The sequence below is a fragment of the Eretmochelys imbricata genome, chromosome 11, assembly GCF_965152235.1.
Source record: "Eretmochelys imbricata isolate rEreImb1 chromosome 11, rEreImb1.hap1, whole genome shotgun sequence".
NCBI lineage: Eukaryota > Metazoa > Chordata > Testudines > Cheloniidae > Eretmochelys > Eretmochelys imbricata.
In genome coordinates this window covers 59,381,954-59,405,982 of record NC_135582.1, presented here as the reverse complement: position 1 = coordinate 59,405,982, position 24,029 = coordinate 59,381,954, and the positions used below count along the sequence as shown (strand labels likewise).

The window sequence follows — 24,029 nt, the reverse complement described above, 5'->3', positions numbered from 1 at the left end:
GGTCTAAATGCTTAAACCTGCTGTGGGACAGTGTTTCTGTGGAAGAGATTACCCAGCCTGCACTTGCTGTGAGGTTCCCACACTGAGAGCTAGGTGGAAACTCAAGAAACTGAACTGCAGAGGTCACAGTGACAAGTGACAGCAGAGTTGACTGCGCAGGGCCATCAGAGATGGAGCAATGGAGCAAACAGTGATGCACAACTGCCAGAGTGAGTGCCCGGAGGGCAAGTGGCTGAAAGAAAGAGCAAGGTGCCTTCTCCCCTCCCACCCCCCAGAGTGGGAGGTGAACTCACGTGAAAGCACCTCTGAACTCTGGTTCTTCATTGACCAAGGACAACTATGAATGGGGGTGGGGGGGTGGAGGGAGAAGGGAGAGACATGTTAAAAGAACATTTGTTTGTTGGACTATATTTTAGTGACTTTGCTCCAGAATGCTAGATTTGTGACTGGGAAACTTATAGAAATATACATTTCCTAGTAGGCCAAGATTTTTAAAATGCGTTATTTGCCAAGGTAGTTATCTCACATGGTCACTATTTTGAGAGGTTGTTATCTTGGGGATTTATGTACTAAACATTTTTATTATGTTATAATTTATTTTTACATAAGAACATAAAAATGGCCAAACAGTCAGACCAATGGTCCTTCTAGCCCAGTATTCTGTCTTCCAACTGTGGCCAATGCCAGGTGCTTCAAAGAGAATGAACAGAACAGGCAATCAAGTGATCCATCCTCTGTCATACACTCTCAGCTTCTGGTGAACAGAGGGTAGGGACATTCACAGCATGATGTTGCATCCCTGCCCATCCTGGCTAGTAGCTAGTGATGGACCTATCCTCCATGAACTTATCTAGTTCTGTTTTGAACCCTGTTATAGTTTTGGCCTTCACAATATCCCCTGGTAAAAATTCCAAAGGTTGACTGTGCGTTGTGTGAAGAAGTGTTTCCTTATATTTGTTTTAAACCTGCTGCCTATTAATTTAATTGGGTGACCCCTAATTCTTGTGTTACGTGAAGGAGTAAGTAACACTTCCTTACTGACTTTATCCAGTCAAGATTTTATAGACCTCTATCATATCCCATTTTAGTAGTCTCTTTTCCAGTCTGAAAAGTTCCAGTTTTTTAAATCTCTCCTCATATGGAATCTGTTCCATACCCCTAAGCATTTAAGTTCCTCTTCTCTGTACCTTTTCCAATTCCAATATATCTTTTTTGAGATGAGGTGACCAGAATGCACACAATATTCAAGATGTGAGCGTACCACGGATTTATATAGTAAAAATGGAGGAGCTTGGTTTGTCAGACTGATCAGCAAAGCCAATATGGACAACCTTCATGAAAAGTCTGCAAAACACCAAGCCTCTGGACTGCAGCAACATGCAGAAAACCTTAGAAGCCAGTCACTGCAAAAGCCAATTTTAGAAGTACTTAATGAGGCTGTTGAGAATGCTGGAGACATAAACACAGTTTATGCAAACAAACATGGCTGTCACATCGTACTTTCTATTTAAGCAAGAGATACCACACACTATAAACTGTAGGCCAATGTTAAATCCATTGTCACTTGTTAATTCTGAAGCTGGAACTGGTTCCAAACAAGACTGGCAAATGCTCGCTATCTTTCTGCAAGAAATTCAGTTGACTGGCTAGAAGCATGTGGTGCAACAGTGAAAGACTCAGCAGTTGAAAAAGTGAAGAACTCTCACCGCATTAAAAAAATGTGCATACATGGCTGATGAATACACCAATGCAAATGGGCATCAAGTATTAAGTCATTGTGGTTATCTTCATGTCAGTGGTAGGCCAATAGATGCCTCTCTCGATGCTCAGGTTATAGAAGACACATTGGCTGCATCGGTGACAACCCACATCTTAGAAGAGTTAAATGCTTGTAAATTGAACCCCAAATAGATGTCTCTGCTTGTGCATTTGATGGAGCTGCAAATTTCTCTGGAAGACAGTGGAATACAAACTTTGCTCAAAGAAAAGTGTAACCCTAATCTCTACTATACACACTGCAGAGGCTATCTATTCCAACTTGCACTAGTACGAGCTGCAGAATCTTCAAAAGACGTTAAAAAGCCATACATTTCATGTCTTCGTTATACTCTTTTTTTTCAGCAAGAGTCCAAAAGGACTGAATGTCTTGGGGAAAACAGAAGATACACTGGGACTGATGATCAAATTAGTCCAACCTGAGAAATCCCTGGGCTTTCTCATGAGTGATCCTTGGCTGTTTTAAAATTACTGCAACTGTTATTACTGGTTTGGGAAAGTATATACCAAGATGAGATGGATCTAAGTAGTGAGGCTGATGAACTACTTTTGCTACTAAGTTCAGAGAAGACTATCACCTTTCTGTCTCTCTCTCTCGTAAGTCTGCTGATGAAACCATTTGGGTCATTAAACAATGCCATCCAGGCATCTGCTACAACAGTAGTAGATCTTTGTCCAGAAAGAGAAGCGACACTTGGATCAATCATACTGGAAGAAGCAAAGACTTCACTCCAGAAGTTGACTAATGAAGGTTCTTATATTGAATCCTTAAGTGAAGAGGACAAGAAGTGTTTGTTAAGCCCGTTGAAAAAGTATATAGACTTGATTCTTACAGATCTACAACAGAGACTTCTGGATTCTACTCAACCTCTGCATAGCTTTTACAGATGCCAGTCTTATAAAACGTCAACTGTTGAGTGGAGTGAAACACTACCAGCAAAGGGGCTGCCATGTGATCAGGACAGAATAGAGAATATGAACATAGATTGGAATGTCATACGACGAACGAATGAAGATTTGACTTTCACTTCTTCTTTATCATCTCTAGTGGTTTGACCCAAACTTTGTGCTGTTTCCTGGGATGAAAGAAGTAGGAATTCAATCAAGATATATATATTGGAATTCAGAAAGGTTCAGAAAAGGGCAACAAAAATTATTAGGAGTATGGAATGGCTTCCAAACAAGGAGAGAGAAATAAGACTGGGACTTTTCAGCTTGGAAAAGAGACGACTAAGGGGAGATATGATAAAGATCTATAAAATCACGACTGGTGCGGAGAAAGTAAATAAGTGTTATTTACTCCTTCTCATAGCACAAGAACTAGGGGTCACTAAATTAAATTAATAGGTGCCAGGTTTAAAACAAACAAAAGGAAGTATTTTTTCACACAACACACAGCCAACCTGTAGAACTCCTTGCCAGAGGATGTTGTGACGGCCAAGACTATAACAGGGTTCAAAAAAGAACTAGTTAAGTTCATGGAGGATAGGTCCATCAATGGCTGTTAGCCAGGATAGGCAGGTATGGTGTCCCTAGCCTCTATTTTCCAGAAGCTGGAAATCGGTGACAGAGGATGGATCACTTGATGATTGCCCGTTCTGTTCATTCCCTCTGAAGTACCTGACATTGGGCTCTGTTGGAAGACAGGATACTAAGCTAGATGGACCTTTGGTCTGACCCAGTATGGCCATTCTTATGTACATCTCTTGCTATTCCCAGTCACAACAGTTACAGTTGAGCATTCTTTTTCCTCATTGAATAGAATTTTGTGTTCTGAAGGAAGTTGCTTTCTGCCTGATCATGAACATATCATGAAGGACTGGAAGTACCCGGACACATGAGAAGCCATTAAAGATGAACGCACTGCATTTGAGAAGTTCACTAACAGAGTTGTGAAAAATTACAAGAAACCAAGAAGGATGTAGATGTAGTGCTTCATAGTAGGCTTGAGTAGCCAACTTTAATTTGTGTGATGATTTTAAAACATGAGTTAAATCTAATAAAATGGTTATGAAACATTTTTCAGTTTTTACTATAGTGCCATACAGCTCACCTTCACCTGCACGGTCTCACCCCTTGGCCCTCACCCCACTCTAAATTCAAACACCCTCCCCTAATTTCATTTCCTGAGGAAAACACTGAATACAGATGACATCTGCCTTGCCAACTCTCACGATTTGATCATAAGCCTCCTGATAATTGCTCTTTTTCTTGAAGCCCCAACTGCTGGAATCATGTAATTTTGAGAGACATTCTAGATTCCATAAAAAACAAAACAAACAAAAAACTTTGTAGCCCTCACTGTTGCAGAGAAAAGGGACTCGCCAGGGGCTCTGGTGGGTCTGTATTAGTGACCCCTCACTCTGCACACCATAAGGCTCCTATCCTTGGTGTAACTCCACTGGGAATTATATGTGAGGGGAGAGCAGGGATTTGGTTCACTGAAACTGATGGAATTTGCATTCCTGTAAGCAAGGAAAGAACTGGGGTTACTATGTAGCCGGGTGGATAAGTCATTTGTACTTTTTTAAAACTACAAAATCCAATGTTTAAAATGTAAATATATTTATTTAAATCAAGTTTTAACATTTAATTCAGATATTTTTTATTTACATGTTGTTAGTTCTTTACTTCCTTCCTATTTTATAGTCTTGGATTGCCAAAGTGGATGTTTTGTGCTTGTTTCTTTAACTAGTTTTCTGTTAGTACAATTTCAGATTTTACAGAGATCTTTCTACTAAGAAGTTTTTCATTTATAATGCCTGTCTATGCTGAAAAAGACAAGTCCAGGGTCTCATTAACATCCTTACTCAGACACAACATTGATAAACAAATATCCCAGGCTATATTTACATTTTGACCATGTTATACTCTTCTATCATGGTTTGCAGCCTGAAGTAAAGCGGACTTTTGGTCCTAAATTGTGTAGGTGACTGTGAAAATCCCATTCTTGGATTCAGGAGCCCAACTTTGGGTTCTTGTTTTTGAAACCGTTGGCCTTGTGTGTATATATATAAAAGTTCAATCACTTTATTAATCTATTTCAAGACTTGTTTAACTTTAATCACATGAGTACTTCCATTGATGTCAGTGGGACTACTCATGTAAATAAATTTGTGTAACTGATTGTTTGCAAGAGCAGGGCCTTTTTTTTTTTTTTTTTTGGTGGTTAGGCCTATGGCAGTTTTGTACATTTCAAACAAGAGACTCTACCAGTAGTGGTATTTAAAAAAACAGCATGTAGGATGTATAATAAACTAAATTATGATCTAAAATTGCAATAGCAGACGTTTTCAAATTGATTAAAAAGAACCCCAATACATTTAAATCACCTTGATTTAAATTGCTCCTGTCTATTATAATGTTTCATTTTCTACACATCAAGTTATTGAAGGACATTAATTTTGAAATATTAATTTATTCAAAGTTAGACATAAAAAACCGAACTGACAAAATAAATACAACTAGAACTTACTATTCAACAGCGCGTTACATGGCTATAGAGAGATTAACATATACTTCACAAAAAAAGCACAGGATCCATGGCTGATCCACTAATTAATACAGCACTGGAGAAAGACGGTCTTGGAAAGAGCCCTAATGTTAGGACAAGGGTGGGCAAACTTTTTGGCCTCAGGGCCACATCGGGGTTGCGCAACTATATAGAGGGCCGGCTAGGGAAGGCTGTGCCCCCCCCAAACAGCCTGGCCCCTGCCCCCTATCCACCCCCCCCACTTCCCGGCCCCCTCAGAACCCCCAACCCATCCAACCCCCCTGCTCCTTGACCCCTGACTGCCCCCTCCCAGAACCCCTGCCCCTAACCGCCCCCTGGGCTCCCACCCCCTATTCAACTCCCTCTGCTCCCCGTCCCCTACTTGCCCCTCCCCTGCAGAACCTCCACCCCATCCAACTGCTCCCTGCTCCCTGACTGCCCCTCAGGATCCCCTGCCCCTTATCTACCCCCCCGCCCCTTACCATGCTGGAGTCAGCCATGCTGCTGCACTGCCCAACAGGAGCGGCGGGCCAGAGCGCTGTCCGTGCAGTGGCGTAGCTGCAGGGAGTGGGGACAGCGGGAGGGGGGCCGGGGACTAGCCTCCCTGGCCGGGAGCTCAGGGGCCAGGCAAGACGGTCCCGTGGGCTAGATGTGGCCTGCAGGCCATAGTTTGCCCACCTCTGTGTTAGGAGGTGTATAAGCAAATCAATGATAGAAGATAGAAAAAGCCTAAATAGAACAGCGGTGAAGGAGGGAAATACAGCAATCAGCCAGCTACAAAAATGGCTCCTTTAGGGCTGCTTGTATCTCATAAATGTAAAGGGACAGCGATCAGAATAGCTGACACACACTGAGCTTTGTATGTAGCAGATGCTGCAGCAGTGATTCCAGACAGGCTTTGCGTTGTCACATAGGGGCTGCATCTTGCCAGAGGCCACAGCCCTCCTGCAGCCCTTAGTCACTCCTGGCTCACCACAAGCATTTTGACAGGAAGTACCAAGCAGTAATAACAACAACAATACAAGTGTGTGTGAGAGAGAGCGAGCCAGTGTGTGTTTGTGTTTGACTGTGTGTTGGAGGACTGTTTATGTGGGTGTTGGGGAGTGAGTGTGTGCGTGTGAGACAATCTGTATTGGGGGACTGTGACTCATGAGAGGCAGTCTCTGTGTGTAAGGGAAGTGTGAGACAGTGAGCGCACTGTCACTTTAAGTCCTCCCCTTCTTATCTCCCTTGCTCGGCCTGGCTCCCCCCGCGAGCCCGTGGAAGTTTCACTCCTCCTGTCCTGGTCCTGGTCCTGGTCCCGGTCCAGCCCCCGAGCCGCGCAGGGTCCAGGGAGGGACTCCACTCTGGGTGGCGGTGGGCTGACAACATGGCATGAGTCACACTCATCCCAAACTTTTACCAACCACTCCCCTTATTCCTATCACAATCTCTCATTTCCTCCTCTACATATAATATGCATAAAATCAGAATGAATATGAAATTAAAACACAAACTAAACAAAAAGTGTTAATCTTTAAAAAATTAGAACACATACAAAATAAAGATATTAATATGTATTATATATGTACACATTTCTATTACACAAAAATTATATATTAGTATAAATAAATATGTGTTTTTCTCTACAGCATCTCCGTAGTCTTCTTTCCTCAGCCACATTTTGCCCAACACTGGGCTAATTGCTAAACTTCCACTGTTTCGACTGCAGAAGCTGTTTCTAGGCTTGTGCTTTTTTTGGATGAAAGTTAAAAGCAGTCTGGCTTCAAGGGAGTGTTACTGAAAGTCATGGCCAAGCCCACAGCAGGCAATACATGGTGGGGTTGGGAAGCAGAATGGCCACTTCTAAAACAAACTTATTGGCCAAGCTACCAAGCATTTCACCTCTGGCAGCCCTCTTTAAGGCCTGGTCTACCCTTAAAAGTTTTGCCTGCATAGCTTTGTCAGTTAGGGATGTTATATTTTGCTGGCATAGCTGTTGGCAAAAGCCCCTTGTGTGATGCAGGCATACCAAGAATAATGTCCTTTTTGCAACCATGGCTTATTTTACTAGGGGAACTAGCATAAGCTATATCAGCAACAAGTATAACTGATATCAACTACATCTACTCTAGGAGAGTTTGCTGGTATAGTTATACCAGAAAACCTTTTAAGGGTAGACAAGGCCTTAGTTTGTTTGCTACACAGGAAGCTGTACCAAGTTAAATAGTTCCCAACAGGGTTTGTGTGTTTACTTACTTTAAGTAGACTGGGGGGGGGGGCGGGGGGGGGGGGGAGATGGGACCATGTCATGGATGGAAGTACAGTCAGGCCAGTGACAGAAGCTTAAAAATGACTCATCCAGGCCCCAATCCTGCAAAAAGACTGAGAGTCAATCAAAAGTACTCACATGCACACTCACTTGCCTCAGAGCTCACAGGATCAGGGCCTTGTAGATAGTGGAAGGGAAAGGAATTGTTACACTTATGGTAATCCCATCTCTTATTGTTCCCTTAGGGAATGGAGAAGGTAATTAAAAAAAATAAAATTACTAAGCAGAGGTCTTTTGTCTTGTAGAAATGCAGTGGCACAGAAGAACTGAACCTTGTGCACGTGAAGAGGTTGCAGTGTCTGTAGTACGTTGCCCTTATGACTGAGTCTGAAGGTGCAGTGGAATGGGTGACTTGGTTCTGCCGGAGACTGGAGCATGTACCAAGTCTCGCTGGCTGAGGCTCAATCTAGAGGGGACTGAAATAACGTTAGACGGGTGGGAGCAAGCAGCCTGAGGAACGGGGCTAGCTACAAAAACTCCTCTGCTTGGTCAAACGTGGAGGTTATTTGCTAGCCAGATTCACAGATTAGCAGTCTAATCCAATCCTGGGCTGCTGCTGGATACTCAGGGTCAGCTGTGGCAAAGAGCACATTTATCCATCTGTGCCCGGTTTGGCAAGTGTGACCTTTTATTTCAGAGGCAGGCCTGGCTTCCCTTACCTAGGCTTTTGTCACTGAGAGATTAGATTACTGTAAAGCACTGCAGGTAGGGCTACATCTTGGGACCACTGGGAAGCTGAAGTTAGTTCAGAATGTGAGAGCCTGTCTGTTAAGTGGGAGCATAACACACCAGCGCTCTGTGAGCTGTACTAACTACTTGTGGGCTTCTGGTGCAACTCAGGCACTTCAGAAATGCCTGGAATAATGACAATTGAAGAAAAAGCCCACATGGATATCTGCGTCTTACATCGTGTCCCATGCAATTTCCATTAGCTTTTAACTGGGGGGAAAAAAGAGTTTTTTCCTCAAGGTGTGTTGTAGCAGGAGTGAGTATTGTTGCTGTGGATCCAAGGTCCTGTTGTAATCATACACTCTGCTGTTCAGCTCAATATGGATATCCAATAGGGGCAGTTTTCTGCAAAGAGAGAAATAAAATTCTCACAAGTGAATGGAGGAGATCATCCCTTTTAACTTAAGAAGGCACCAGAGGACAAGCAGCTCCAGGCTCAGTGAGAGGAATGTTTCCAATCTCTGTCTTTAATACCAGAGGTAGAGATCACAAACTTGAGGTTACATATGCATTTATCAGACAGGATCTCTTATACTACAAACTTACTAGCATGTCATGGAGGACTGGACTCCTTCCATTCCTGACATCTTATGACCAAGTTTTAGATTTTAGGACCCTGTGGGGATGTGCAGAGCTTTTCTGCTGACTCACACTGAACCTGGCTGCCAGACCCCGTGGGATCTCTTTAGCTTAGCTTCAACTCAGAGTAATAAATGGCTCTCTGAGGAAAACTGAACTAAAAAGGGAAGGTCAAGAGGTCCTGCAGGGAAATTAAAAAAAAACAACAACAACAAAACACCAGCAAGCAGCTCTGGCTAAATGTTTATAGTTCTAAGTACAGTACTGCTTAAGGACTCTGTTATTTAAAGACAACTCTCAGTTTGGACAATAGCCTGTTGGGGATGTCTGTTGGGGGTGGGAGAACAGCATGGGAATCCTGACTGTTCACATATCCTCTCCAGGACTGGACCTTCTTCTCCCATGCTGGAAGTAACCTTGCAACCCCCAGCTCTGGATTACCCTTACACTCCGCTCCAGAATTAGAAGCTCCACCCCATTTCTAGAGTACCTGGCCTGCACCCTGTAGGTCTGGGCCCACCTAGACTAACCCTCCAGACCTGGGCACCATCTTCCTCTATTGTCTCTCACATCACCAAGGTGCTCTGTAGTACTAAGCAGGATGAAACCTCAGCTCTCTTGCTGTGGGGCAATAAATTGAATGAAAAGGGTTTTTTTGGTTTGTTTTTTTTTACCTTTTATGAGGATTGCGCAGGAGCTGAGCCAGACAGCATAGATAAGAGGAGGAGGAGCTGGGTGACCTTTCTAGCACAGACACATCCACCTTGCATTGACTCCAAAAGATGTCTGCTACTGGGGGAATACTACAGTTCCAAGGTCTTCTGGTATTGGCAGTGATTTTCTGTTCATTCCCATCCACCTCCAGCAGACTGGTGGGTTCTTGCTGATCTGCTGGCACAATGTAGCTTTGAATAAAAAAGAGCTTTGGTTTCCCTAGGAGTTCAGGGCATGAGTCTCCAGTAAAAAAATTCTTCACCCGATCCAAGGGGTACCCAGGAAAGGTCTGGTCTGTGCAGAAGATGCTCTGAGGGCTCCCCCGGCTGACCAATATGCAAATAAAGCTGTCATAGTCTCTGTGCTTTTGCAGCCTTGCAACTTCATGGAATGTTTGGTTCATGGCTTCCACACTTAAATACCGATAACAGTGAACTTCAAAGCCTAGAGCTTTAAAGGTGTCCTCCAGTATATCTGGAAAAAGAAGAAGGAATTTGTTAAAGTGAATGTATTTCACTCAGTGAATATCAGCCATGTTGAAAGGCTCTTAATATCATGGTGTTTCACTACTGGAAAAACAAGCGGTTTGTTTCACTAAAGAAATTCAGCCAAAATCTAGAGTCTTTGCAGTGATATCAGTGTCACAATGGATTACACACATGACGATGTCTACATACTATCTTGAATATGACGAAGGTGTCACAGTTTCAGGATAAGTGCACTTGTATTCCTTCACCAAGGGCACCTGCTTTAGGCTCCCAGCTCCTCAGCCATCACCTTTCTGGGCAGAGACCTGTCTCACTCTCTCTTGAGGCTGCACAGTTGTCAGCCTACAGCAAGCCAGATTGCCTAAAAGGTCAGCATCTGCACTTTGCTTTCTCTCCAGAGGCTATGACCAATGTATCACCCCCAGGTACAAATTACCACACAGTCCTTTCTAAGCAAGAAGATTTATTCTTAAGGTGAAAGCATTACAGAGAAAACACATTAAAAACAATAAAAGAACCCGCACACATGCTGGGAAGGTTACCAGAGGTCACCTCAACTCCAATCTTGGGCTCTGGTAGGTGTCAGACCTTCAAAACCCACAGCTGGATTTTCCCCATGTTTATAAGTTCATAGCTGTCTCAGATTCAGGACCAGAACACAGGCTAGGCAATTCAGTCATTTCTTTATACAGGTAAGGCCTTTGATCTCCAGTCTCTGGGAGCAGGTAATCAGCAGACAATGACCCACTCATCAGGGTGTAACTTCAGAAGGCTGAGGTTTTGTATAACTGGAGGTGGGGAAGTTGCATTAACCTCCCTCTAGGTATTTCCCAGGAAATCCATTTCACATTTATTTTCCCAAAAGTCCATTCTTGTCTGGCACTTTTTTAATATAGTCCTGTGAACTACATTCCCAGGCCACACGTCCTATCTTCCTGCCCTAGAGAGGTAACACACCCACATAAACTTTGCATTTAATACAACTGACTCCAATGATACTTAAGCTTAATTCAACAAGGTTTCTCAAGGATATTGCAGGAAATTGCCATATCTGTCACCACAGGTATTTCATAAATGTGAGATGCATTCAACTGTGACTGCAGTGGGCTTTGGATCAGGCCCAGTGTCCCAAAAGAAGTGGCTTAGGGCTTTTAAAATCAGGCTGGACAAAATGATAGACAGCGTACTACGGAGAGCAAAATTGTACGGGCAGGGAGCTGAGCTGGACAGCATAACAGGGGTTTTCCCCGTCTCTAACTGTGAAAATTTACTCAAAGTGGCTATTATGACAGAACTAAAAAGAGGTGCTGAGGCAAGGTACAGAGCTCAGCTGCTGGAATGAGACACAGCATTAATTCATCCTTGCAATTCTAAAGGAAGAATGGACAGTGGAGTCTGAACTAAATCACACAAACCTGGTGAAGAAAGATTTCTAGAGAGAGACAACTGACAGACCGTTCTCATCAACAAAAGGCAGAACACCGCAAATGAAACCTCGTAATTATGCCAAAAGTTAACTGCAGACATGGGAGGACATCAGATTTTAACTCTGCTGTCTGTTTGAACAATACTGCAAGAGAGCATTTTAGGCTCTGAAGAACTATTTTTGGGTCATTGGCTAATGTTAGACAATCAGATCTTGGAGACTGAAACCACAAGTAACTTTTAAGGTTTACTGAACCATTAACTATCACAAATTACTTAGAATTGTACCTCCCTGTTTTCTCTCTTAACCACATTCCCCAGATACATTTTCTAAAATATTTTCTATTATTATTTATGAGCGCTACAGGTGTGCGTGGCAATTTACAGACATAAAGTCGGATTGCTTTCTGCCCCCAGAAATTTAGAAGTCCCAAATTGGCAAAAGAAAAGGGGGTTGAGCTACTTGCGAACGTAACTTGTAGCCAACAATAGCTGTACATGCTATTATCCCCAGCAAACCACACAGAGTTGGCATGGAGACCAGAACTTACGACACCAAAAATGTAAGCCTCTACCTCAGGGGTGGCCAGCCTGAGAAGGAGCCAGAATTTACTAATGTACATTGCCAAGGAGCCACAGTAATACGCCAGCAGCCCCCCCCGCCCCGCTCCCAGCGCCTCCCACCCACCAGCAGCACTGTGGTTCAGCCTCCCACTCCCTCCCTACACCTCCCAATCAGCTGTTTTGTGGTGTGCAGGAGGTTGGGGGGGAGGGGGAAGAGTGAGGGCACGGCAGGCTCAGGGGAGGGGGCAGGCCCTGTGGCAGAGCCAGGGGTTGAGCAGTGAGCACCCCGGCACACTGGAAAGTTGGCACCTGTAGCTCCAGCCCCGGAGTCAGCATCTATAGCAGGAGCCGAATATTAACTTCTGAAGAGCCGCATGTGGCTCCAGAGCCCCAGGCTGGCCACCCCGCTCTACCTAGTGAGCTAAAGGAGCAGCTCCGCAAGCTCACTCACTAGGAGGAGCGGAGAAACAGAGACAGTAATATCCTTTTCACTTTCTGAAATGGATTGATCGTGTGAAATAATGCAAAAGACTTTCCCAGGGTTGTGTGGGGTTCTTTTTGTTGCTGGTTTTTCATTTGTTTTTTAAGTAGGGAAAGAATAATGTTTCAAATTTAAGATATTTCCATTTTAAAAACTAGTGGGGAAAAAATGGAAGTGATTTTTGCAGCCAGTTAAATCTATTGTTCAGAAAAGCTGACAGGCATCAACAGTTGTGTGTTCTGCCAGGATGCTTCATTCAAAGATGGGAAAAGCAGCATCCCTATCTGAGCGATTAACAAGAGGCTGCAGTCTCTCAGGGCCATGTGGGGGGAACACCACCTCTTCAGGAGGTTGAATGTTGAAGAGGGTGCACAGTTCAGGTAAAATCAGGTTTAGCCCCATGAGATTTTTTTATTCAAGAGACTGAATCGTTTTAATACTGTTTAGCCCTAAAAATACCTTGTTTCTTAGTTAACAACAATCAGATATATTTATTCCAATGTAGGGCATGTACAAACAGGCAATCTGAGTGTCTTTTACATAGTTTATTCCTAGCAGAGAGAGAGAGTGTGAGTGTGTGTGTATCCGTCCACAAAAAACACACGCTTATCTGTAGCAACCTACACATACACATTATTTAATTAATTACAGCTGACATTCTAATTGCATGCTATTCTGTCTTTGCAAAATATGCTGTGAGCTTTGGATGGAGCTATTTCACATTAGAGGTTGAACAAGGGGAAAAGTAAAAGCCAGGGGTGCAGAGATCTAAGGGGGCAATAGCCGATGCTCCATATAACTCCAGTGGCAGAAACCCCGCCCCCCAAGACATGGCAAACACTTTATTTTAACAACATCCTTTATCACTAAAAAATCCAGGCAGAGAAGGTGGAATTGTTTTGCCAGAGAAATGCTGCAAATATAGATCCCAGCTTCCATCTTGATTTGAGAAAGGAAGCCAAGATCCCCTAGAATCTAGCCATTGGTGGCTGGGCTTGAATTTTATTCAATCTATGATAAAGTGGTGTTGCTTGTGTTTTGTGTCATTTGCAGCTGCTCCAACTTTGGTGCAGTCTCTTCAGAATAACTCCTGGGCAGTTGCACTCCATCCGCTGCTGATGGCAGATGCAGCTCTGTCCCCCAGCAGTTCTTCCCACCCTTTTTCTCCTCTGCCTGAAAACATCTGACTTCTGCAATCAGGCATCTCACCACACGGTCTCTAGAATAATCAGACCCATCTTAAACTATATGTAGGCATTGTCATATGCCCTGCCGCTGTCAAACCTCCTTGTAATCCTATTAACATAATACGGGTGGGTGCATAAAGTACAAGTCTATTTAACAGCCCATTTCCAGAAGGTGATGATAGAAAATTTATCCTCTACATTTAACTATTCCTGAGAGACCTAAAAAAGCTGTGCAAGCAACTGTGTTACTGCAGGATTTTGCACAGGCAAAGAACAAGTACTTGTGCATGCAGACAGCCGTTTTGTGCATACAGGCATAGTCTGCCGGTGCATATTAAATGCCAATTTCTGAAGATTTAACCCGTTTTTGCCCCCTCTGGCTATGGAGGACCCTGCTCTACCAAGTTAACATTCTCTGATTGGAGCATGCTCCTGTCAGGACAATTTTGCTCCTTTGTCAGGGCTGAGTTGTCCATACGGAGCAGGTGTGGCAGAGCTAGTTTAGGGCTCTTTGATTTGTTGTTATTAGACCCGATGCCCGGTGCCCATTTCCTTAGTATGGGGTGTTTGCTGAGTAACAGCCATTTAGAAGTGTCTGTATGTGTGTGTGTGTTGCACAAGGTCTGATGTCTTATGTGGCAGAGGAGATCTAAATTTATGCACGAGGGACCCTGAATTTTTATAGCATTTTCCCCCTCTACTCTCTGCCCTCCCAACAAGTTCTCTCTCTCCCTCCAGTTCTCTGCCCTTCTCCCCACATCCACTTTTGCTGTAAGAAGGTAGGTCCTGCCATTCAACAAACCATCCTATTCAGCAAAGCGCTTCAGCACACACTTAAAGCTAAGCCCATGCCTAAATTCCACTGAAGTAAGTAGGATTACAGTAAGTACTTTGCTAAATTGGGCCACAAAGAGCAGGACTGCATGCAGGGCCAAAAACAGCCTCAATTCCTCCACACCTTAAGAGCCCACTCCTCTGCCTCCACCTCCATCTGCCGCCAATTTAAGTGCATCTGGTTTTTCCTCACTGACCTCCTTATCATGGGAGTAGAGGATCTCTTTAGCCCTCCACCCCTCCCATCTTCTGTATACCAACCCAAGCCTGCTGCCACACACAGCTCCCCACTCCTGAGGCTTGCAGGAGGGAGCTTCCAGCACAGCAAAGTGGTAATTCTGTAGCGTGACCTTTAGTTCATTCACTATGAACACACACACAACTCTCACCTGCAGAGTATCCGTCCCTTATACTCCTTATTCTGAGATTAAATTCAGTTCTGTTTATGCAGCCTTCACATTTTCCACATGCCACAGGTTTTAGTATTGCCAACGCTAACAGTGCAGTGGGAGCTGTTGGGAGGGGAATGAGAGCCAGAGATTTTGGAAGCAAGAGTCAGTGGGGCTGTTGGTTGTGGGGAGGGTTCCCTCACCTTTCATTCCCCATTTTGGGGGGAGGAGATGGAGGGTTGAATAATTTTGTCTCCACCAGAGCAACCAGCTGCCCAGATATTTAACCGGAGCAGGGACGTACACGATCTCACTTCAGGCCCTGCCCTAACTCTGTTTCCCTTTTTTGCCCAGTTACCCAGACTCACACATGGGTGTTTGCCCAATAGCCCTCCACTCTGGGGAGTCTGGCTATGAACCAAGCTCATGCAATACAGACCTTCTCCCCTCCCTTCCTAGTGGCTGATACCCTTACTGCAGGGTTCTCAGTCCTATCCCTGCTGAAGTTTTCCTCCTAGCGGGATTCCCTCCCATGTGGCCTTCCTCACTGGCTCCTGCTCGCTGCAGGCTGTTCTCCCAGGCTTTCTCCCTAAGAGCTCCTCAGCCTAGGCTTCCTCACGGGCCCTTTCCTGACTGGTCCCTCCACCTGGGGAAGTGGGCTAAGCCTGGCAGAGGTGCAGCTGAGCCCCAAGCCCTTTAGAAGGCAAGGTCATCCCGGTTCACTGCCACGAACTTGAACACCAGAGATATACATTAGCCTTTTTCCTGCTAAAAGGATGAGCAGTGAAATAGTTAATGTTCACATTTAAATTCACATAATTAGGTGTCAGCATGAATATCCCATTGAATGAGTAGCTCACGCTTCTCTCAAAACTATTATTTCAGGCTGTCTTCAAACTCAGACGGCCACCAGCTCATGTTATGTGCCACAGAGATGATTATGTGGCCACTTTCACAGCTGCATAATCATTTACACAGGCCCCTCCTTCTAGTCTTTTCTTTAATTTTACCACAGGTGGTTCAAGCATCAGGAATGTAGGCAAGGCCTTCTCCCTTCATGGCTCTGAACAAATCCCTTTTTTCCTATTCAACTTCTGCCTCCCTTTAGAAGAGTGGAAAGGCACAGCAATCTCGAAGGATGCCACACAAGCTGTAGCTGCGGAAACTCGTATACAGTAAAATTCAGAGAACCTTCCCTTCACTCTCCCTTTTGCACCAGGGTAAGGCCTTGGGTCCCTTCTAGCATGGGTGCTAGCACAATTTGGACAGTGGGGGTGCTGAGAGCCACTGAACTGAACTGTAAACCCCGTATATGATGGAACCCACATCAAGCCAGGGTGCACAGCAGGACCCCCAGCACTCCTAGCAGGTAGCGTAGCCGGGGGGAGCAGCCGCTCCCCCTCTGGGCACCAGTGGCGCCTTTTCAATTTATAGGTGCCTTTTTAAAATTTTTACTCACCCGGCGGTGCTCCGGGTCTTCAGCGGCAGGGGCCTTCACGCACTCCGGCTCGGTGGGGGCCTTCACTCACTCTGGGTCCTCGGCGGCATTTCGGTGGCGGGGTCCTTCAGGGCCGCCGAGGACCCAGAGCGCCGCCCGGTGTGTACAAGCGAGTGGCACCCTTTTTTATGTCCGCTGCCCCTGTTCGCTCCACCTGGCTACGCCATTGCTCCTAGTTCCACCGCCTATGACTTCTAGTTCCAAGAATCCCCATATGGTGGCTATCAGAATTTCTTGTTTTACATCTGTCAGCCTAAGATGCCACTTGCCTGCCAGATTCAGATCCTGCTGCGTCTCCATGTTTGCAGTTACTATTCTCCAAATATTGTGTGAAGAAAAGTGTAAGCATTATAGAAAGATGGTCTGTCCGCTTAGACCATTAATAATAAGGAACAGCAAAGAGCTGCTCACAAACCCCCTCCTTCCACCTGCCCTTAGCCTTGAATTGGTGCTGATTGCAAGCACTCTCTGTTTTCTGTTTTTAGCCACTCGTGTATTCCACTGGCATGATTCAAGCCCTAGAGAGATTTTTGCTTACGCAAGAGTCTGTCACATGGACCTTTTCAAAAGACTGTCTGAAAAATGCAAACTTTAACCTGGGTATTTATGGAATTCAACTTTACATGTAAATGCTTCCAAAAATGTCAAGAGGAAATTAAAGAAACCAGTTCCTTCCCCTCTAAAGCTGTGATATCAGCTTCTGCTAAGCTGAGATATGACAGAAACCCAGGTGTGTTATGAATAAAAGGTTCTGTGCCTTCAGCTACTCAAGACACGTGCTGTCCAATGTAAGCACACTGTTTGAAGTGCACTATTGCTTTTATTTTTAAAAGCAGTAAGAAACTTCCATTCTATGCCTGCCCCTGATGTGAGATCTTGAGCAAGTCACTCCCTCCCAGAGACTCCACCCTTTTTCTTCCTCTTGGTCTGTTCTTGGTCTATTTACAGCTTAAGATCTTTGGGGCAGAGACTCTCTTGCTATGTGTATTTACAGCACGGAGGGCAATGTGCTGCTAATCTCAGCTGGGCCCTTTAGCCACTACTGTAAAACCAAACCACCACCAAATAATAGTACCAAATAACAACATTTTAGACCAGATGACCAATGAGACCTGACCTTTGTTTTGCAACACACACTTGCACACTCGGAATGTAGTCTGGCCAATCATAATCCTTACATTACAATATTGTACATGCTGCAGAGTAGAGCTGCAAAGAATTTTATGTTCTTGAGACCCACCTGTGTCATTGCCAATGCAATCTATAATCAGGCATATTCCCAAAGGCCGACTCTGCATTCTGTACTGATCATCGTACACCTAGAAAAGCAAAAGAGCAAATATCTATTTCATTGCTGCGCTCTCTCTCCTCCAGTGCACAGACCTTCTCCTTTTTAACCCCCTTCCCACACAGAGCTGCCCCCTCCCTCTCTCACCCTGTGGGCTGTGCACAAAGTGGCTGGCAGAAATGTATGTGGAGGTGCTGCAGCTGTCCCTCTAACTGACATACTTCACTTCTGTGATGGGAAAGGTTCCGGAGGCATTGATGCATGGTTTTTATTTGGCACTGCTATTACCTTGGTTTGGCCCCTCACTCCATGCAATCTCACTATCTTTAATGGAGTTGCATCATAAGCCATAAACAAATGCGGAGTGTGACCCAGACTTTCTAGGAAAGTTGGGGCAAGTTTGATTGCAAAGCTGTTTACTGCAGACAGATCTTTAACTTAAGAAGAATCTTCTTAATCATATGGCCATTCACAGCAATGACCCTGATGGAGAGACTGTCAATTCTCTCTGTACACAATGGGACTTGGACAACTTTTTATTGCCACACTAAAAGGAAGTGGAACAACTGTGTGTTCTATACACCTGCAGTGGCATGGTTAATTACAATAACATGTATTTCCTTACCGAGCAGTCATCTTGTGGAAAAACTACAGTTCAGTTCACTCAATCCCTCCCCTTTAACAAGTTTACCACCACTTTGCTACAGATATTCTATTCCTGGTGGAATTCTGTGCCAAAAAAAATTTTAAATTTTGCAACAAAAAATTTAAAATTATGTATATTTTATTTGTCAAAATAACACAATATCATCACACCAGTTTCAATTATTTTTGATCATTTATTTCAAAATACCTGTCAGCAAGTATGTCTGTAACAATACAGACAACAAAAAAGATTCAGGAAATGTTTTTTTTGACAAACAGATTCCTTACTAGGCATATTAATAATGAACTCTGAGTAATAATTCACTTAAACTACAATACAGAACCGTATTTCCCGCACCCCTCAGAAGCGGTGCAAAGGCTTGGGAGAGTCAGGGGTAACGGAGGAGCTGAGGGAGAGGGAAGTAGATTGCTGGGAAGGAGCCTGGGTGTGAACTTGGAGGGTTGTTGGGTCTGGATGGGAAAAGTATGGAATGGTTTTTTTTTTGTGGTGGTTTTTTTTTGGTGGGGGGGGCGGGGATTGTTAGGAAGCTTCCCCCACGCAGACCCTGGCTAACCCCAGCCTCTCCCATTCAGTCAGGCATACCTGCCCTTGTCCCCATGTGTCTCTGTATCCCTCCCCCATCCCCAAGCGTCTCTGTGCCCTCAGCCAGCCACTCCCCTGTCCCTATGTAGCTCTGTACCCCTCCCCCCGTGGCCCTGTGCCTCCACTCCCATTCAGCCCCTTCCCCAGTCTGTCCTCCCCCACTAGCCCTTATAAGCCCCTTCCCCAGCACCCCACAGCCCTTGTCTCCTGACCTGGCCTGACAAGCCCTGCAAGCACTTCCCTTCACTGGCAGGGAGCTGCAGCTTAGGGCTATCGCCAAAGCTCCCTCTGGTGGGCAACAGGCAGAACTGCAGCAACATTCTGGCAGAAGCTTTTTTCTCCACAATTAGAAATCTGCAGGGCTCATTAAATTTGCAGGCACGCAGTAGTGCAGAATTCCCCCATGAATAGTATTCCCTTGCTAACAATAAAGCATACAGTAATCCCCTGCCAAAAATGCACAAGTAGTATGCAATTATGCATTTTTCCAGGCATGGAAATGGAGGATGTCTCTTCAAAAATCAGTCACAAAAGAGCCTAAAGTGTATATATACCTTTTTTTTCACCTGAGATGAGGTGGCTCCCGATTCCTGTACTGATGTGTGAACTGGTTCTGCTGTGGTTACAGAACACAATATAATGATTCTCAGCATTTACGTGATATTTTAGTATGCAGATATTAGTGAGGTTTCTTTCAAAATAAAATTAAATAAAAAAGTAACCCAACATCTCTCTCCTTCAGCCCTGTTAATTCCTATCCGAGCAAATACATACTACATGTTTAAAAAAAACAAAAAAATTCAAGTGAACCTAGCCCATGTTACTAGTGACTGAAAATCATTGTGCGCTGGCAGAACAGTGGCCTATGAATGTTCGCAAAGCATCACATGTGAAAGTAGTTGGAGGTCTCAGCCTAGTTCCTGATGGACTACGGTGCCCATGATAAAACCTACATCTTATTGCCACTAATTGGCACCCCTTTTGGCAGGCTCTGCAGAGATGCCAAGGATTAAAGGCACATGGAAACACAGCTACCCTTGCACATTCCTAATCAGGGGTCCCATTAGAGTGGCAGCTCGTGGCTCTCGCAGTGTAGGGATGCCTGCACTGCTGTTGCTCATATTGTTCCAGTGCGGTGGATAACAAGAGGATATCAGTCTCCAGGGCTTCAATTCAGCACCTTTCACAAGCAATAAATTAGCCAAGATAGTAACACGTTGCAGACTTAAGAGTTCACTTTGCTTTTCTGGGCCAGCTCAGATAGATATAGGAAACCCAGAAGTGGGGAAATAAGTTAGCCCTAGTTATGTCTTGTTTTACAATGGTTAACCCTGTTTCAAAAAGGCTAATTACCTAGATCTCTCATCTTTAATTGGCTGAGCTGGTTTGGGTTTGTTTTTTTCTAACTTGGCTTTCTTATAAGAAATATGTTTTGGATCAGTTCTCGTTTCTGTCGTTGCACTCCATGGGAATTTAGAAGTATTGTACTATTTTACAAACACTACAAATTACAGGGAAATAAATGAAAAGAGACAGAAACAAATACAGTGGTTTCCTCATTTATCCCAAGTCAAAATATACACAGAAAAATTGCCTGAAAATCCAATCTAATCTACTTTGTTCTGCTTCTTCAATACAAAGGTAAGATTGCCCCCACACCCACGTCTGTAGTTCTCTCCCTCTCTCTTTCCACATAAACAGACCTCTTAATTAAATGATCTGTGTATTTTCATCAAAACTTTACCCAAGAAAAACAGCACATAGGCACACTGATTACATGAATTTTTAACATACGCAACCATATTGTTTTATGGGCAGCATAGTCCATTAAATTAACAGCAAAAAGTAAACTGGATCTCATTCCTTTCCTTTCCCCGTGTAGTTTGCAACTGTTTCACTAGGAATGTTTCCTGTGGTCTTTCTGACCTCTCTAGATTCCCACATAGTACTTGTACTGAATCCCATCCTTGGTCTAACTATGTGACACATCTAATCAAGAGTTAAAACACCAGTTATGTGGGTAATGCTCAGGTCTACAGGCTTTATATAGTACCACATCCTATTTTAATGTGATATCTCCCACATTGGTATATAGATGGTATCCCACATTGGTATATAGATGGTAGGAGACTAATTCTATTATCTTAAACAGTAAAGCGTCATTTTTACTTCCTTAGATTCTACTTCAATAAGTTAGATAGTTTGTCACCCAAATGCTTTAAAGAATGTTTAAAATGAAGGACACTGGAAAATTTAATAAAATGAGTAAATATTAAAAAATAGTGCTCATATGGAGTGCTTACAAGCTTCAACTGAAATCAATTGGAGTGGCAGGTAATCAGCACCACTGAAAGCTAGTCCCTTAATACAAAGAAGTACACAGTTGGTCTTTTTATTAATGAAAGAACAGGTAGGGTGTTCTTACTCTGAATGGCATGTTGTCCATTTAATGATCTTTCTTTGTTCACGTTCTGGATCTAAAAGTTAAAAAGAAGGCATATTTTCTCTCTTTTACCAGAAATGTACAATCACACCTTGTTAAATATCACACAAGATTTTTCAAAAAGAGAAGGTTATAAATAAAGAGTTAACAGCTCTATCCACTATACAGGAGTAGCAACATTTACTGCATCAGGCACAAACTTTGGTCAAAGGTTCAGTCAAAACAAAGCCAACTCCACAGAGAGATGGAAAACTGTGAGCCAATGAGGCGTTTTGCATGCAACAGGCAGTTAAACTGAATTGAATGGGATGCTGTATCTATACTGTAGCAACTCTGAAAACTAGTTTTGTGTATTTCCCAAACTGGTAACAGAAAGGGACATTATTGTTGAAGTTGTGTTGGAGGGTGTACTATGCACTTCAGTGTGTATTATATTTATGATACACTTCATACAATTAAATCTACAGAATATATAAGATTGAAGAATTCTTTCTGAGGAAACGGCTATATTAAGAAAGCTGGAATGATCATGACATCAGTGTCAGACAACATATTCAAGACCCAGCTGCAAATCTAGGATAAATTACATACGACAAGAATAAACTCCTAATAATCTCAAACGGACTTGTCATATATTCAGTCAAGATCATTGATCAAAACATAGACTTTATGGGAAATCTAAGGAAAGTTACCTTTCCCAAAAACATAAACCAAAACCTTCAGCTTCGAAGAGTCAGTGGGAAAAGTATTTTTCCATAGGTTTTCCATGACGTACCACAGCCATACATAAGGATAAAGAGCTTGATCTTGTCCTAGTAACTCAGGAAAAAAACATCCCCTCGTAGCTTCAATGGAAGTTCTGTCTGAGTTACAAGTGCTAGATCAGGACCAAAAAAGCAGCAGGTAAAAGGGACTACACAAATAGATTGAGCAATGCATTATATTTCAGTTACTAGCAGTACCAAGTGCCCTGAATTAGTTTTCTCTATCCCCCAACTTCTTGGAAGGTCAATTTCTTCTTGCTCCTGACAGCTTTTACAGACAAACCACGAATCTGGCCGATCTGTTGCATACTTACCCCTGAACTGTAGGGAGGGTCAATGAGAGTCAGGTTAGGGAGAGATGCCTGAAGTGCATTTATATATATTGGCTGAGAACCACTGTTGGACAGAGCTGAAAATTGAACAGAAATATACAGAGATGAAATTAGCTGTGGTTATTAAAGCAGAGCCTTCTCCCCAAGATGAGTATGTGTTTCAACAGTGCCCAGCACAATGGGGTCCTGGTCCTTGACTGGGGGCTACTAGGCACTAATGCAATACAGATTAATAATCATTAATAATGAGTTAGTCAATTTTTCAGTCACAGCTGGATCACCATCCTAAGGGCGTAGTACTGTACCTACATATTGCAAAGCTCTTCAAAATGGTAGCATGTATTCTAGTGTGCAGCAGGTGAAGGGAAAAGTTATATTCCCCACTCTGAATGTCCTTGGTATTGTGATATATCTAAGCATTTTTTTACACTGTAGTTCCTCGAAAATGTAATCCAGTGTCTTCATCACCAAGCGTGTCCAATTCTTAGGAGGACTGAATGATCCCTATTCAGTACTGAGGTGAAAAACATGTGTCTTACCTTCACATTTGTACCGCTGGATCTTCTTTTTCAGGTCTATCCTATGAATGTTCTGCAAACAGTCTTCTATCAAATCCAACTGATTCGGAGCCACCAGATTTAGTTTCTCTAGATCACTGACAACAGCCAGGAAACTCTAGGACAGCAGCAGAAAGCATTACAAACTCGAAGGCCAGCAATTTGTTCCCTACCAGAAACTCTGGGAAGAGCAAGTCTAGCCTCAGTAGCCCAACAAAACGATACAGGGCATAATGCAGGCTCTCCTTTAACTCTTCAGAGACTACGAATGCAAGTCCTCCTAAGCATTCACACAGCTGCCAGTCTGGAATGTGCAAGGATTCTTGGTGTCATGCCAATTTATTATCTGAAAGCTAGAGTGTGATGCTGTTGCAAAGACACATCATAGTGTTTGAGGAAACAGTTTTCATTTTCTCCCCACTGCTCAGTCAGCCAGGCAGAACCTTGCCTCACATGCCACAGAGTATGAAAGCCTTGGGAAATCTGTATTTTTTTCCCCCACCCACTCTTTTCTCTGCAAGAAAAACCTCAGTGACAAAAAAACAAATTTCTTAAACTTGTGCTCTGTGAGGACAGATTAATTATCTCCCAATTACTGCATCCCTCTGACTCAGAACACCCAGAGAGACACAACCAGGATTCAAATGGAAGAAGAGCTGCTTTGGTAAAATAAACCAGTTTGTTTAACATGTGAACTAGGGGACAAACACGAAGGGGCATTATCCCCATAATCATGGTTACATTCATATTTTTCTCCATTTGGGAGGGAGAGGGATTGGATCCCACATACTTTCAAATGGCAGAACTTTTAAGGGGAGAGGCTTTATTTCTGAGTTTCTTCCAGCAACTAGTCCCACTAAGCGTAGCACTCTTCATATTTCCCTCTCCTCATCTCTCTAGATCTTAGTTCCTGTTCCATCCTATTTGA

General features: G+C 43.6%; 1 protein-coding gene across 5 annotated transcripts in view; it reads right to left on the bottom strand.

Annotated features, from left to right (window-relative positions):
* Nucleotides 1-7,525: 7,525 nt before the first annotated feature.
* The window catches only part of CFLAR (CASP8 and FADD like apoptosis regulator), a 34,443-nt gene continuing 17,939 nt past the window's right edge, over nucleotides 7,526-24,029 (bottom strand). For 4 of the 5 annotated variants that reach the window (XM_077829651.1, XM_077829653.1, XM_077829655.1 and 1 more), the window contains 7 exons: nucleotides 23,084-23,219; nucleotides 22,527-22,621; nucleotides 21,431-21,482; nucleotides 19,560-19,621; nucleotides 17,709-17,787; nucleotides 9,563-10,076; nucleotides 7,526-8,654 (listed from right to left, as the gene is read on the bottom strand). In XM_077829651.1, coding sequence (XP_077685777.1) covers nucleotides 8,516-8,654; nucleotides 9,563-10,076; nucleotides 17,709-17,787; nucleotides 19,560-19,621; nucleotides 21,431-21,482; nucleotides 22,527-22,621; nucleotides 23,084-23,219 — 1,077 coding nt within the window. In that variant the 3' untranslated portion in view covers nucleotides 7,526-8,515. Of the gene's footprint in view, nucleotides 8,655-9,562; nucleotides 10,077-17,708; nucleotides 17,790-19,559; nucleotides 19,622-21,430; nucleotides 21,484-22,526; nucleotides 22,622-23,083; nucleotides 23,220-24,029 lie in introns of those variants that run through there. The other variant, XM_077829656.1, reaches the window with a different exon arrangement.